A 16,389-nucleotide genomic window follows, 5' to 3' on the forward strand; every position below is an offset into this window, starting at 1 on the left:
CGGACTTTTACCACTGTACCATTGAGAGCATACTCACCAACTGCATCTCAGTGTGGTAGGGCAATTATCCCATATTGGACCGCAAAGCACTCCAGTGTGTGATGAAAACTGCCCAGCGGATTATCGGCACCCAATTGCCCACCATTGAGAACATCTATCATAAACGCTGCCTGGGCAGGGTGAAAAGCATTATCAAGGATCCATCTCACCCTAACCATGGACTTTTTACTCTCCTCCCATCCGGTAGGTGCTACAGGAGCCTCCGCTCCTGCACCAGCAGGCACAGGAAGAGCTTCTTCCCTGAGGCTGTGACCCTGCTGAACCTCACATCACAGTGCTAAGTAGTATTGCACCCATATTGGACTGTCTCTACTTTGATATTTTGTGCTGTAGCACTTACTTTTTATTCGCAGTTATTTTGTAAATAACAATATTCTTTGCATTTCTGGTTAGATGCTAACTGCATTTCATTGGCTTTGTATCTGTACTCAGCACAATGACAATAAACTTGAATCTAATTTTAAAACAAAGAGAGTTCCATCTGACGGTGGTGACTGAGCTGGCAGTGGTGGCAGTGGCCTAATTACAACAAACAATTCCAACCTTTTCACCACTCAAGTCAATGCTTCCTTGCTCAACAACTTTACTTAACAATTTGGTACAACAGATAACAATTTGTCGTGTACATTTTATCCTTCAGTAAATATTAACAACAGTAAACAGCAAAATAAAAACTACAGTACAACTGCAATGTTTAAGCATAAATATCAGAAAACACACCAGGAACTAAAATAAAATTCCATCCATTTCTGGGCTTGAAAATCTTTGAAAACATTCAGTCAGCTTTATCGGGAAGTAGATAAAGTATGCTCCTCCTCTATGAAGTCCATTACTTCAGTAGACAGGTGGTATATCTCCCTCGTCATGCTTGCACGACCTGGTGATGATGGCTCCATCAGTTTGACCAGAATATCTTCAACTGGTATGAAGCACATATCCTTTCCGCCCTGGTTTTGGATGGAAGCGCGTGTTGGGCCCAAGAAGGTGGAAAAACTCCACATGAACATCTTGATGATGAGCATCCACAGTGACAGCCCTTGCTAACCACTAATTCTGGTCATAAATGACTGCACGCCAATCTCCACAATTAATGACACCAGCAGATATATCTGTCGTAGTCTCGTCAGGACCGCTCTGGGATTCCTGCTCCATTTCCTCCATTAGCATTGCCAAAGGCCTCTGTTCTTTCCCATTGTGGTAGGGCCATCATTCTCCTCAGCCTGTACCCTGGCATGTGTATTTTCAGTCAACTGAAATGTCGAGCCAGTGTTTCAGCCAACATCTGCGGCTCACTGCAGAAACATGACAGTGGTCTGCAATGGATGCTGTTTCTGTAAGGTATGACCTGATGGATTTTCCTCGTTGTTGGTACAGGTTTTCATGGTTAAGAAAGAAGTACATCATATGCCTGCATGTCACCTTCAGCAATATGATAGAGCTAAGTACTGCAAAGGCTTCTCCCAACCATCTCATGGAAGATCTTGTCATCCACAATGTCATTCCCCGTAGTACAAGGCTGTCTGCAGTCCTTTTCACAGTTCCCCCAATGCCATCTGGAGCTCCCTTCCCATGTGAAGTGGCGAAGAAGTTCCAGGTTGATCTCTGGAAACCCAGTGTTGGAGGGACATTGCAGAGGACAGAGAAGTTCTTCTTGTTTTTGTACTGCTTGTTGGGGCCTTCTGACCAAAATTGAATGGCATCAACCTTTGGAAATTTTAAACAAATATCTCTGAGGACTGGTTCCATGTGAGTCCAAATGGCAGAAGCGTCCTGTCACTTGGATTCTGATATTGTACAAAATTTTTCTCTTCTTTTGTGTAGTACAAGCCAGTGTGCAGATTGAGCTGTGGGAGATTCTGACCAAAATGGCATGCTATATTTGCATTTCCATGCCTCAGAAAGGTCCACACGCACAATTACAGTGCTTTCATTGCAGTTCTGTATCATGCTCCTATATTCCCTGGACTGGTTATGAACCAAGCACACGTGTTGTTGTTTCACTCTTTAGTTTGTCTTCATACAGCTTGTTGAGCTCTGCCAGTGTGCCACTGTGCTTCACAAGTCTTGTATTGTAGTGAATTCCATCTGCTGTTTGGTCCTGAACTCGTTCCCATTGCTGCCACTCCACAGAGGTCAACTCTTGCTATAGGGTGGGAAGTGTGTGCTTGTGGAGACACCGGGTGCAGCAGCGCAGAAGACATGCCTCGCTTGTCTGAGAACAACACACAAGTTCAAACCTATCCTCCAATTTGCTATATGCCATATACTCTTAGGACCTCAAACACCAGCTTTGCATTTTCATGGTACTGGCATCTTTCGATCTGATGGTTTTGGTGCTGTGACATAGAATGGACGTAAAGCACAGAAGGATGAATAACTGAATTTTACAGTTGGTTCCTCTTTGATGAACTCCCTGTGGAGGTTGAATATTGTGTCAGTCAGAATCATTCTCTGATGCTTTATTTTCTTCCGTGTTATCGTGTCCTGTTTGTCAGTCGTCATTCATGCAGCATTATGGTAGAAATCCTGAACCATCTGGGTTATTGTTTGAATGCAAGTGGGTTTTTTGTCAGTAGCTCTTCTCTTTCGCAGTGTGTTGTATGTCAGCCCAAACTGCTTTGTCTGGTGTATTAGGCGATATTTCTTTAGAACCCTGCCTCACAGAGTCAAGTTCTTTGATTTTTGAGCAGACTATAAATCCTTTTTGTTTTGATTAAATTCTTGAATGAGACAGTTGTGGAAGAGCAGGGTTTTCTTGTTGGAGGAGTTTTTGACTTTGCTTCCCTGTAGCATCTGCTCTGTTTTTTTTCCTTGGTGATTCTTGTGTTTTTTAATTTCTAGTTTGCTCTCGTCGCCAGCGCTTTTTCAGTTTGTTCCTATCCTTTATTGTCTCTTGGTTTATTTTTCAAAGCTTTCATCTCTCTCAAGTATCTTGCTCTCGTTTACTTTCTTTCCCTTTCCCCTGCTATAGTCTGCCTACTGCGAGCTGGCTCCTGTATAGTCTGATCTAATGGACTACCTGGGGGAGTTTCTGGGTGTTCTAGGTCCTTTCTCTTACACTCTCGACTCTTGCTGTCTACATTTCCACGCCTTTCTCTTACTCCTCTTTACCCTTTCATTCAAATCACTTAAGTTTTTATCTTCCCATCTTCTACTCTCTTCTTCCATCTTTGCTTTTCCTTTCTCAGGTATTCCTCCTTTAACTTTGGCTCACTATATATTTTCTCTCTCCGCTCTTTTTGGTATTCCCTGTTTCTTCTCCTTCGCTCCTCCACTGATAGCTGCTGTCTAGCCATAACTTCCTAAAATACATAAAAGGAAGGTCAGAATTTAATAGAATTACTATGAAATTGTGCAAAATTACTATGAATTTAAAGATGCAAACAACAGGAATTCTGCAGATGCTGGAAATTCAAGCAACACACATCAAAGTTGCTGGTGAACGCAGCAGGCCAGGCAGCATCTCTAGGAAGAGGTACAGTCGACGTTTCAGGCCGAGACCCTTCGTCAGGACTAACTGAAGGAAGAGTTAGTTAAGAGATTTGAAAGTGGGAGGGGGAGGGGGAGATCCAAAATGATAGGAGAAGACAGGAGGGGGAGGGATGGAGCCAAGAGCTGGACAGGTGATTGGCAAAGGGGATGTGAGAGGATCATGGGACAGGAGGTCCGGGGAGAAAGGACAAGGGGGGGGGGGGGGGGAACCAGAGGATGGGTAAGGGGTATAGTCAGAGGGACGGGGAGAAAAAGGAGAGTGAGAGAAAGAATGTGTGTATAAAAATAAATAACGAATGGGGTACGAGGGGGAGGTGGGGCATTAGCGGAAGTTAGAGAAGTCAATGTTCATGCCATCAGGTTGGAGGCTACCCAGACGGAATACAAGGTGTTGTTCCTCCAACCTGAGTGTGTGGCCTACCTATGTTCGTGACACTTCTCACGCTCTTAAACTTTTCGATGATTTTAAGTTCCCTGGCCCCCATCGCTTTATTTTCACCATGGATGTCCAGTCCCTATATACTTCCATCCTCCATCTTGAAGGTCTCAAAGCTCTCCGCTTCTTCTTGGATTCCAGACCCAATCAGTTCCCCTCTACCACCAGTCTGCTCCGTCTAGCGGAATTAGTCCTTACTCTTAATAATTTTTCCTTTGGCTCCCCCCACTTCCTCCAAACTAAAGGTGTAGCTATGGGCACCCGTATGGGTCCTAGCTATGCCTGCCTTTTTGTTGGCTTTGTGGAACAATCTATGTTCCGTGCCTATTCTGGTATCTGCCCCCCACTTTTCCTTCGCTACATCGACGACTGCATTGGCGCTGCTTCCTGCACACATGCTGAGCTCGTTGACTTTATTAACTTTGCCTCCAACTTCCACCCTGCCCTCAAGTTTAGCTGGTCCATTTCCAACACGGTCCTCCCCTTTCTAGATCTTTCTGTCTCTGGAGACAGCTTATCCACTGATGTCTACTATAAGCCCACTGACTCTCAGTTATCTGGACTATTCCTCTTCTCACAGTGTCTCTTGCAAAAATGCCATCCCCTTCTCGCAATTCCTCCGTCTCCGCCGCATCTGCTCTCAGGATGAGGCTTTTCATTCCAGGATGAGGGAGATGTCCTCCTTTTTTAAAGAAAGGGGCTTCCCTTCCTCCACTATCAACTCTGCTCTCAAACGCATCTCCCCCATTTCATGCACATCTGCTCTCACTCCATCCTCCCGCCACCCCACTAGGAATAGAGTTCCCCTGGTCCTCACTTACCACCCCACCAGCCTCCGGATCCAACATATTACTCTCTGTAACTTCCGCCACCTCCAACGGGATCCCACCACTAAGCACATCTTTCCTCCCCCCCCCCCCCCACTTTCCGCAGGGATCGCTCCCTACGCGACTCCCTTGTCCATTCGTCCTCCCCACTGATCTCCCTCCTGGCACTTATCCTTGTAAGCGGAACAAGTGCTACACATGCCCTTACACTTCCTCCCTTACCACCATTCAGGGCCCCAGACAGTCCTTCCAGGTGAGGCGACACTTCACCTGTGAGTCGGCTGGGGTGATATACTGCGTCCGGTGCTCCTGATGTGGCCTTCTATATATTGGCGAGACCTGACGCAGACTGGGAGACTGCTTTGCTGAACACCTACGCTCTGTCCGCCAGAGAAAGCAGGATCTCCCAGTGGGCACACATCTTAATTCCACAACCCATTCCCATTCTGACATGTCTATCCAAGGCCTCATCTAATGTAAAGATGAAGCCACACTCAGGTTGAAGGAATAACACCTGATATTCCGTCTGGGTAGCCTCCAACCTGATGGCATGAACATTGACTTCTCTAACTTCCGCTAATGCCCCACCTCCCCCTCGTACCCCATCCGTTATTTATTTTTATACACACATTCTTTCTCTCACTCTCCTTTTTCTCCCTCTGTCCCTCTGACTATACCCCTTGCCCATCCTCTGGTTCCACCCGCCTTGTCTTTCTCCCCAGACCTCCTGTCCCATTATGCTCTCGTATCCCTTTTGCCTATCACCTGTCCAGCTCTTGGCTCCATCCCTCCCCCTCCTGTCTTCTCCTATCATTTCGGATCTCCCCCTTCCCTCCCACTTTCAAATCTCTTACTAGCTCTTCCTTCAGTTAGTCCTGACGAAGGGTCTTGGCCTGAAACGTCGACTGTACCTCTTCCTAGAGATGCTGCCTGGCCTGCTGCGTTCACCAGCAACTTTGATGTGTGTTGCATGAATTTAAAGATGTTTAATTTGGTGAAATTTTATAAAATGATTATGAAATGTTGCAACGAAATTCACTTATGGTTTGTCATTGGGGATACATATAGTAAGGAAGTATCGTAGGCCTGTGTGTGGAAGAAATAAAGGGGAAATTCTGTATATTATAAATAAAGAGGTTAATGAAACATTACAAGCCATATTACTATTTATTGTGATCATAAATTATGTTCAAGCCTCCACTGAGGATGATTTGGATGTTTTTGTCAACATTGTCAAACTATGTGTCACCACTGTCAGACAAAAAACCTGACGGTGTTGATGTCTGATGGTGGTGACAAAAATACACTTTTTTACACGACATGCATGAGTTGTATACAGGAGCCATCTTGTTTTCCCTCTGTTGCTAGCTGCCTCTGGCCTCTACTTAAAATGCATAAATTTATGACATAATTTAAAATAATTCTTTCTATACAAAAGAGACAGTGTTGACACATGTTTGTGACAGTAGCAACATCAATAAATGTGTAAAAAATTATTAAAGAATTGCAAACTTACAAGAGCTTGTTCGACCTTGTTGCATTTAGCAGATGTGGAGGGCGGAAAGGGGATCCTCAGGAATATAGTTGACCATGTGGTTGCCTGATTTTATTGCTTTTTTTAAATATATAAATATCTGACAGTGTTGACAAAAACTTGGGACACACTTTGATCAACCACAAAATAAGAGTAAATATTGTTGAAAATTCACTGCTTTCAGTTTTAAAGAGGTTTTTCACTCTACTCTTTCATCTGGCATATATATTATACATTTTAAATGATTTTTTTCACACTTTTTTATCAAATTGAAATTATAATCTGATTTTGTGGGTACTGGGCTATCATATAATCATACAATTTATAAAATTAAAAACAAACATATGAAAAAATGTTGCATTTGTGCAAAAGACCCTCACATAATCAACCCTGATTATTTTAAATAAGAAAATTTTATTCATTTTCAATGGAATTAGCACTTTTCTTAGTGGGACATGTTTTCACTGAAGTCTCAAAAATCAGTGATTTCTTTAAAGTCCTTTTTATAAGGTTCAACATACAGAAGAACAGCAAGGTCCTTGGCCCATGTTATGCCAACCACTTAACCTACTCCAAGATCAATCTAACCCATCCCTTTCACGTAGCCTTCCATTTTTTCTTTCATCCATGTTCCTATCTAAAAGCCTCCTAAATGGTGCTAATATATCTGCCTCTACCACCAATCCTGGCAGCACGTTCCACGCAACTACCATTCTCTGGGGAAAAAAAAAACTACCTCAAACATCCCCTAAACTTTCTTACCAATACTTTAAAATTCTGCCCCCTTGTATTTGCCATTTCCACCCTGGAAAAGGTCTCTGACTATCCATTCCATCTTTGCCTATTATCATCAAAGTCACCTCTCATCCTCTTTCTCTCCAAAGAGAAAAGCCCTAGCTCACACAACCTTTCCTCATAAGACATGCTCTCTAATCCAGGCAGCATCCTGGCAAATCTCCTTTGCACCTTCCTAAAGCTTTTACATCCTCCCAGTAATGAGGTGAACAGAACTCTTCAGAATACTCCAAGTGTGGTCTCACCATGAGTTTTCGAGCAGTGACATTATCTCACGGCTTTGGAACTTGATCCCCTGACAAATGAAGGCCAACACACCATACGTCTTCTTAACCACCCAATCAACTCGCACTGCAACTTTGAGGGATCTATGGATGTGAACCTCAAGATCCCACTGTTCCTCCACACTATTAAGAATCCTGCCATTACTCCTGTATCCTGCCTCCAGATTTGACCTCCAAAGTGAATCACTTCACTTTTCCAGATTGAAATTCAAGCAACCCAAGTCCATATTCTATAAATGTCTTTTTGTAACCAATGGCAACCTTCTACACTATACACAATACCAACCTTTATGTACTTTGAAAACTTACTAACACACTCTTCCACTTCCTCATCCAAGTCATTTATAAAAATCACAAACAGCAGAGGTCCTAGAACGAATCCCTGTAGAACACCACTGGTCACCAATGTCCAGGCAGAATATGCTCCATCTATGCCGACTCTGTCTTCTGTGGGCAAAGGAATTCTGAATCCACACAACAAAGTTTCCCAAGATTCCTTGCCCCCTGAAGCTCTGAATGAGCCTGCAATGGGAAACTTTGCCAAAAGCCTTACTAAAATCCATATACACCCCACATTCACTGCTCTGTCTTTAATATGTCTTGTCACTTCCTCAAAGAATTCAATCAGGCTCATACGGCATGACCTGTCCTGCTCGAAACCATGTTGATCATCCCTAATCAGACTGTGCTTCTTCAGATGCTTCTAAATCTTGTCTAAGAATCCTCTCCAATACTTTTCCCACCACTGATTTAAGACTCCCTGTTCTATAATTCCCAGGATTATCCTCACTCCTTTTCTTGAACAAAGGGGGTATTATCCCGTCAAGTTCCAGCACATCCACTTTCTTGACATCAACATGTGCCAGCACATCAGCCTGTTCTGTGCTGACCTCACATTCATCAAGGTCTCTCTCACTGGTGAATACTGAAGCCCAGAATTCATAAGAACTTCCCCTATCTCCTGACTCCAGGCACGTTTCCTCTTTATGCCTAACTGGTCCTACATTCCGTCTAGTCAGCCTCCTGTTCATAACGTATTTGTAGAATGCCTTGGAATTTTCCTTAATCCTACTCACCAAGGCCTTCTCATGTCCGTTCTAGCTCTCTTAAATCCATTCTTAAGCTCCTTTTTGGCCTCTGAGTCTCAAGAACCTTGTTTAATCCTTGTTTTCTAAACATTAAGCATACTTCTTTGATCCTCTGGACTAGATGTTCCATATCTCTTCGTCAACATGGTACATTGGTGTGGAAGGCTATATCACATGTAATCCAGGGAGACCTAGCGAACTAGATATAAAACTGACTTGGTGGCAGAAAGCAGAGTGATGGTTTAAAGTTGTTTCTCACACTGGAGGCCCACAACTAGTAGTGTGTCTCAGGGGTGCTGCTGTTGTTTGTCACTTGTATCAGCAATACATGGAATATACAAGGCATGATTAATTAACTTTAACCATGAAAATTGATGGTAAGTGGACAAGTTATCACAAACTACAGGAAGATCTTGATCATCCGAGTAAGTGGGCCAACACTTAGCAAATGGAGTTTAATTCAGACAAACGTGAAATGTTGTTAAATCAAATCCAGGTAGGATTTGTGATAACTTTCTTTATAGTGAATGGCAGGGGGCTGGGAATTGTTGTGAAACAGAGGGACCTTGGAGTCCAAGTACATGGCTCACTGAAAGTGGAATCATAGGTACATGAGATGGCAAAGAAAGCTTTTGGACACTGGTCTTCCTAAGTCAGGGCACCGAGTGGAGAGGTTGGGAGTTTATAGTGCAGTTGTACAGGATGTTAATGAGGTTGCACTTGAAGTATTGTGTTTAGTTTTGGTTCTACTGCTATAGGAAAGACGTTATTAAACTGGAAAGAATGAAGCAAAGACCACAAGGATGCTGCCAGGACCTAAAGGACTGAGTTATAGGGAGAAGTTGGACAAACAAAGACTATAGTTATTAGAGCACAGGAGACTGAGAGGTGATGTTATAGAGGTGCACCAGTTCACCAGGGCATAGACAGGGTTAGTGCACTCCGTCTTTTTCCTTTAAAGCTGGTGAACCAAGAACTACAAAACAGATTATGATGAGGGGGAAAGATTTAACAGGAACTTGAGGGACAACATTTTTATTAAATAAGGGTGTTTGCTGCATGGAATCAGAAATCAACTGCTAAAGGAAGTGATTGATGTAGATACAAAAACAACTTTTAAAAGACAGATGACAGGTAAACGGATTACAAGGGTTCAGAAGGCTATGGGCCAAGCATGGATAGGGTACCTCGGTCAACATGGACCAGCTACACAGAAGGACCTCTATTCATGCTATATAAAACTGTTATGTAGCAATACACGTTGGCTGCTGAATATAGACTAATTTTATTTTTGTTTTTGGTAAATGAGTATGACTTCAGAAGTCCCAGTGTTTTTTCCATCCCCTGAGAAATCTGTTTAGCACTAGCTATTGAACTCACCCCCAAGATTACACAAGTAGGCAAAACTCTGCATGTCAGATTATCTTTTTCTTCCATCTCCCTCACTACATGACTCTCTCAACTTGCTGAAAAATCAATGAAAATCTCCATTCCAGCTCAAAATAAGAGCAGGGCACTGTCACATTGAAATAGAAATAATCAGTGGGGATAAAAATGTTCAATGCGTTCTGATGTGAATCTTGTAGAATATCTTGAAACTTACGCATTTAGATCAATCTCATAGGTTTGCATACGAGGCTTGTCTCCCGGTTTATCGGGATTCCATCTGTAAATGGCGAATTTCTTTATGCGAGATGTTGTGGCAGGTGCAGCTGCCGCCGCTGTCTGTGCACTGCGGGTTGACTGAAATACAACATAATCCACTGGTTAATACAATATCTAAACCATTACACTTCTCCTGCGCAAAAAGTCATCAGGTAAAATTAAGAGATCTGCTAACGTGTTCAAAATTTTCAGTGGCAGGTAGGTCAATAAATTGAAGATATGGATCCAAAGTAAAAGCAAGGAACCAGACGCAACACAAGGAAGCACTTCTAGTACTTCGAGTTGTTGCTATGAAATGCACTGTATGAAAAAGGTGCATTTCAAAGCAGAAGTAACTAAACAATTGAAAGAAAATTTTATAAATTCATTTAATGTCATTTCCTATATACAAGTATCAAGGAGAACAAAATAAAATTGTTCCTTCGGATCCTAGTATACAGCACAAAAAAAAATTCAGAAGAATGAATACAATAATAATTAAAAACATAATAAATATAAATACACAAGACAGCTTATATGCACAGATTGATAGTATGTCCATAAAGTGATGTTAGGCTATACATAAGGTGACTGGAATGAAATAAAGCAGTGGTGGAACTTGTGAGTAGAGATGTTTCTGCCTGGGTGATCTTGGTACCGATGCTACGTAGTCTGATACAACACAGCTATAGGGCTATTGTGTGAAACAGGGAATCAGATTAACTGGATGGCTCCAGAAGTTCTGAAGGGTCTTTGACCTGAAACACCATTTCTATTTCTATGTGCTGTTCAATTAATTGTATTTTGTGTTTCCATTTTGTATTTTTATATACAGTTACAATGAGCTGAATGTGCTGTATCATATGCTTCCCCAAAAATTAACAGCTAGCCTTCTGTAATTATCTCTAGACTAATTATTTCTTCAGGTCTGTAAACCAGACTGCAGCTGGGAAGGGGAGAGGGGTGGAGTCAGGGGTAAAGCTATAAATATTGTGGGCTGGAGACAAGGAAAACAAGGACAATGGCTGTATTTAATTGGAGCAACAATGGGACAGCAAGACTGGTACTGGGACATTTCAGAGAACGTGCCAAGGAATTGGATCTGCAATTGTTGCACGACTTTCAGCTCATACAGAAACTGAGGTGGTGATAGATAAGAGCTCCAGGGTGGTAGTCACCTCTAACGTGCAGGAGGCAGGTAAATGGGTGATTATCAGGAGACAGAAGGGAAATAGGCAACTGGTACAGAGTACCCCTGTGGCCATTCCCCTCAATAATAAGTATATCATTTTGGATACTGTTAAGGGGGACAACCTAACAAGAGGGAGCTGCAGTGATCATGTCTCTTACACAAGTCTAGTGCTGTGGCACAAGGGTGGGGGGGGGGGGAAGAGGATTGCAGTAGTGATAGAGCATTCCATAGTTAAAAGAGCAGACCACAGATTCTGTGGATGTGATAGAGACACCCGGATGATATGTTGCCTCCCAGGTGCGAGGGTCAAGGACATCTTGGATCAGGTCCATGACATTCTAAAGGTGGAGGGTGAGCAGCCGGAAGTCTTGGTACGTATTGGCATGGATGACGTGGGTAGGAAAAGCAAGGAGGTCCAAGAGAGAATTTAGGGATCTAGGTAGAAAGCTGAAAAACTAGACTGCCAGGGTAGCAATCTCTGATTTGCTGCCTGCACCATGCACCAAGCACCAATGAGGGCAAGAAAAGGATGATTTGGGAGATGAACGTGTGGCTGAGGAACTGGAGCAGGTGGCAGGGTTTCAGATTTCTGGACCATTGGGAAGGTACAACCTGTACAAAAGGGAATGGTTACACCTGAACCCAAAAGGGACCAATATCCTTGCGAGCAGGTTTGCTACAACTGCTGTGGAGGGTTTAAACTAATTTGGCAGGAGGGTGAGAACACAGCGACAGGGCTAAGGATAGGGCTGTTGGTATACAAATTGATGCAGTGGGTAGTGAGACAGGCAGGAATGACAGGCAGATTATAGGGCAAAATTGCAGTCAGTGGGATGAGTTGCCGTGTAAGAGACCATAAGACACAAGAGCAGAATCAGGCCATTTAACCCATCGAGCCTGCTCCACCCGTGACCAATCAAGAACCTATCAAGCTCTGTCTTAAATACATCCAATGACCTGGCCTCCACAGCTGGGACAAATTTGAAAAAGGTAACGAATACAGGACTGAAGATGTTATATTTGAATACATACGGAATAAGGTAGATGATTTTCTAGCACAGTTAGACTGGCAGGTATGACATGGGCATCACCACATCATGGCTGAAAGATTATAGTTGAGAGCTTAACATCCAAGGATACACATAGTGTCGAAAGTTCAGCCAGGCAGGCAGAAGGGATGGCATGGCTCTGTTGGTTTAAAAATGAAATGAAGTTCCTCGGAACAGGTGACATAAGGTTGGATATGTAGAATCTTTGTGGGTAGAGTTAAGAAACTGCAAGGGTATAAAGACTCCGACAACAGCTATATATACAGGCCTCTGAACAGCAGCCAGGATGTGGGCTACAAATTACAAAAGAAGAAAGAAAAGGCTTGTCAAAAGGACAACGTTACAATAGTTATGTGGGATTTCAATATGGAGATAGATTGGGAAAATCAGATTGATGCTGGATCCCAAGAAAGAATTTGTAGAATGCCTACGAGATGGCTTTTAGGGCATCTTGTGGTTGAGCCCACTAGGGGAAAGGCAATTCTGGATTGGCTGTTGTGTAATGAACTGGATTTGATTAGGGAGCTTAACGTAAAGGAACCCTTAGGATACTGTGATCATAATACAATAGAATTCACCATGCCATTTGAGAGGGCGAAGCCAAAGTCAGATGCATCAGTATTACAGTGGAGAAAGGGAATTATACAGGCATGAGAGAGGAGCTGGCCAAAGTTTGTTGGAAGGGGACACTAGCAGGAATGACAGCCGAGCAGCAATGGCTGGAGCTTCTGGGAGTAACTTGGAAGGTGCAGGATAGATATTCCCCACAGATGTAGTATCCTAAAGGCAGGATGACACAACCATGGCTGACAAGGGAAGTCAAAGCCAACATAAAAACAAGATAGCAAAGATTAGTAGGAAGTTAGAGGATTGGGAAACTTATGAAAACCAACAGAAGGTAACTAAAAAGCCATGGAGATGGTTTGGGGCGGGGGGGGGGGTGGAGAGTGATGAAATATGAAGGTAAGCTAGCCAATAATATCAAAAAAGGATACCAGAAGTTTTTTCAGCTATACAAAGAGTAAAAGAGAGTCAAGAGTAGATATTGGACTGCTGGAAAATGTTGCTAGAGAGGTAGAAGTGGGACATAGGGAAATGGCAGACAAACTGAATAAGGATTTGGCATACACTAGTAGTATGCCTGAAGTTCAAGTGTGTCAGGTGGGTAGAAGTGAGTGCAGTTGCTATTATTAGGGAGAAAATGCTTGGGAAACTGAAAGGTCTGAAAGTAGATAAGTTACTTGGACCAGACAGACCGTACCCCAGAGTTCTGGAAGAGGTTGCAGAAGAGAGTATGGAGGCATTAGTAATGATCTTCCAAAATCAGTAGATTCTGGCAAGGTTCTGGAGGTCCGGAAAATTATAAGAGGGAGGCAGAAGAAAAGAAATTAAAAGCCAGTTAGTCTGACCTCAGTGGTTGGAAAGATGCTGGAGTCAATTATTAAGGATGTGGTTTCAGGGTACTTGGTGGCACATGAAAAAGTAGACCAAAGTCAGCATGGTTTCTTTCCTTGAGGGAAAACCTTGCCTGACAAATCTGTTGGAATTCTTTAAGGAGCTAACAAGCACGGTAGACCAAGGAAAATCAGTCACTGGATATTGTGTACTTGGATATTCAGAAGGCCTTTGACAAGGTCCTGAACAAAAGGTTGCTTAATAAGATAAGAGCCCATGGTATACAGGAAAGATACTAGCATGGATATAACATTAGCTGATTGACATACAATGTAAAACCTGCCAATGATTTGGATGACAGATGCTTTGTGGCGAAATTTGCAGACAATACGAAGACAGGTGAAGGGGCAGGTAGCGCTGAGGAAGCAGGAAGGCTGCAGAAGGACCTGGATAGATTAGGACAATGGTCAAAGAAATGGCACATGGAATAAAGTGTTGGGAAGTGTACAGTCATGCATTTGGGTAAAAGGAATAAAAAGAATAGACTATTTTTTATACTGGCAGAAAATTCAAAACTCCAAGGTAAAAAAGGGACTTGGGAGTCCTTATGCAAGATTCCTTAAAGGTTAATTAGCAGGTTGAGTCGGTGGTGAGGAAGGCAAGGATGTAATGCTAAGGCTTTATAAGTCACTGGTGAGGCCTCACTTGGAGTACTGTGAGCAGCTGAGCCCCCTATTTAGGAAAAGATGTGCTGACATCGGAGTATCCAGAGGAGGCTCACGAGAATGATTCCAGGAATGAAGGGCTTATCACATGAGGAGTGATTGACGGCTCTGGGCCTGTATTTGCTGAAATTTAGAAGAATGAGGGGAATCTCAATGAAACCTATTGAATGTTGAAAGGCCGAGATAGAGTGGATGTGCTGAAGATCTTTGGTGGGGAAGTCTAGAACCAAAGGGCACAGGCTCAGATTAGAGGGGTGTCCATTTAGAACAGATATGAGGAGAAATATGGCGAATCTGTGGTATTCTTTACTACAGGCAGCTGTAGAGGCCAGGTCAATGGGTGTACTTAAGGTGGAGATTGATAGGTTCTTAATTAGTCAGGACGTGAAAGGTTACAGGGAGAAAGCAGGAGAACAGGGTTGAGAGGGAAATAGATCAGCCATGGTGAAATGGCTTCAATGGGCCAAGTGGCCTGGTTTTGCTGTGTCTTACAGTCTTCATGTGCCACTGTTCCCCCACCTACACAACTTTGCGGCAGCAAAGAAACAGAGCTGAGCATCATCAGAATGTGTGAGGTGACTAAGGTCACTTTGTCACATCTTACACCAACATCATTGATGGAGATCTAAATGGTGCAAATAATCAGAGGATTGAAAGAATTTTTACCTCTATTTCAATGGATTAATACAAGGGGCCAGGAAGTAAAACTCCACCTGTACGTACAAACACACATGCAAAATGGGAAGAGACATTCAGCCCATCAAGCCAGCTCTGCCATTTAATAAGATAATGACCGATTTAAATTTAATCTCAGCTCTGCATTCTTGTCTACCTGTGGTAACTTTGGACTTTTGTGCTTAGCAAAGATATATTTTCTTCTGCCTTAACAAATATCCAAGGATTTTTCTTGAAAAATCAGTGTAAGTAATGCTTCTAATATCCACAACTCTCAGGAAAAAACCTTGACTTATTATTAAATATACAATACCTTATTTTTAAATAGCGATGCTAGATCCAGATTTTCCCAAAACAGGAATCGTCCAAATCCATCCCTCGGGATTTTCTGTGTTTCAATCATATCCTCTCTCATTCTTCTAAATAGAAGCTTAGCCTGCCCAAATCATCCTCATAGGACAACCTGAATATTTCAGGAAATCTAGTAACCTTTCTAGATCGTTTTTAATACATTAACTGCTTTTAAGTAAAGAGATGAATAATGTATAGAATATACCAGATATGGTTTTGTCATACACTATACATGAAGCAAAACTGCCCCTTTTTGTATTCAATTTGTAATACCTGTAATAAAAAGTAACAATAACTTTCCCAATTATTTGCTATATCAGCATAGAACCTTTTATGAATCATGAACTACAAAACTCAAACTGTTGGCAATATGCTTCATTTTCACTTTTTCTGCCAAATTGGTTACTCGCTTGATCAGATCCAATCAAGACCGCTGCTCAAGCTTTGAAAAAAAATCACACCAAATTGACACTATGACCGAAAGGGGTTAAATTATGAGAAAGTTTGTATAACTTCCTGAAGTTCAGGTGATTGACAGATGTGTTTAAACAATGATAAGAGTGCATACTCTAGAACAATTTCCTCCTGTGATATCCCACAATCACAAAGACTCAGAGAAAGGGGATAAAAAGTGGAGTGGGGAAGCTTAGCACACTTCAACAAAAGCTATATGGATGACTAATTTGGAGGAGTTGTCAGATCTGTGCTACCAAGTACTGATGACGCATGCTCCTTCTGGTTCCTAGTACCTGGGCCAGTCAACAGAGAGGGCTGTGGGGAAGGATATGATCAATCACCACAATCTGCAGTGAAAAGAGAGAAATCATATCATGGCCAAATAA

General features: G+C 42.6%; 1 protein-coding gene across 1 annotated transcript in view; it reads right to left on the bottom strand.

Moving 5' to 3' along the window:
- sdhb (succinate dehydrogenase complex, subunit B, iron sulfur (Ip)) overlaps window positions 1–16,389 on the bottom strand; it is a 36,457-nt gene that overhangs the window by 14,772 nt on the left and 5,296 nt on the right. Inside the window, exon 2 of the mRNA XM_072244940.1 lies at window positions 10,120–10,259. Coding sequence (XP_072101041.1) covers window positions 10,120–10,259 — 140 coding nt within the window. The remainder of the gene's footprint in view (window positions 1–10,119; window positions 10,260–16,389) is intronic.

Source organism: Mobula birostris, chromosome 27, assembly GCF_030028105.1.
Source record: "Mobula birostris isolate sMobBir1 chromosome 27, sMobBir1.hap1, whole genome shotgun sequence".
NCBI lineage: Eukaryota > Metazoa > Chordata > Chondrichthyes > Myliobatiformes > Myliobatidae > Mobula > Mobula birostris.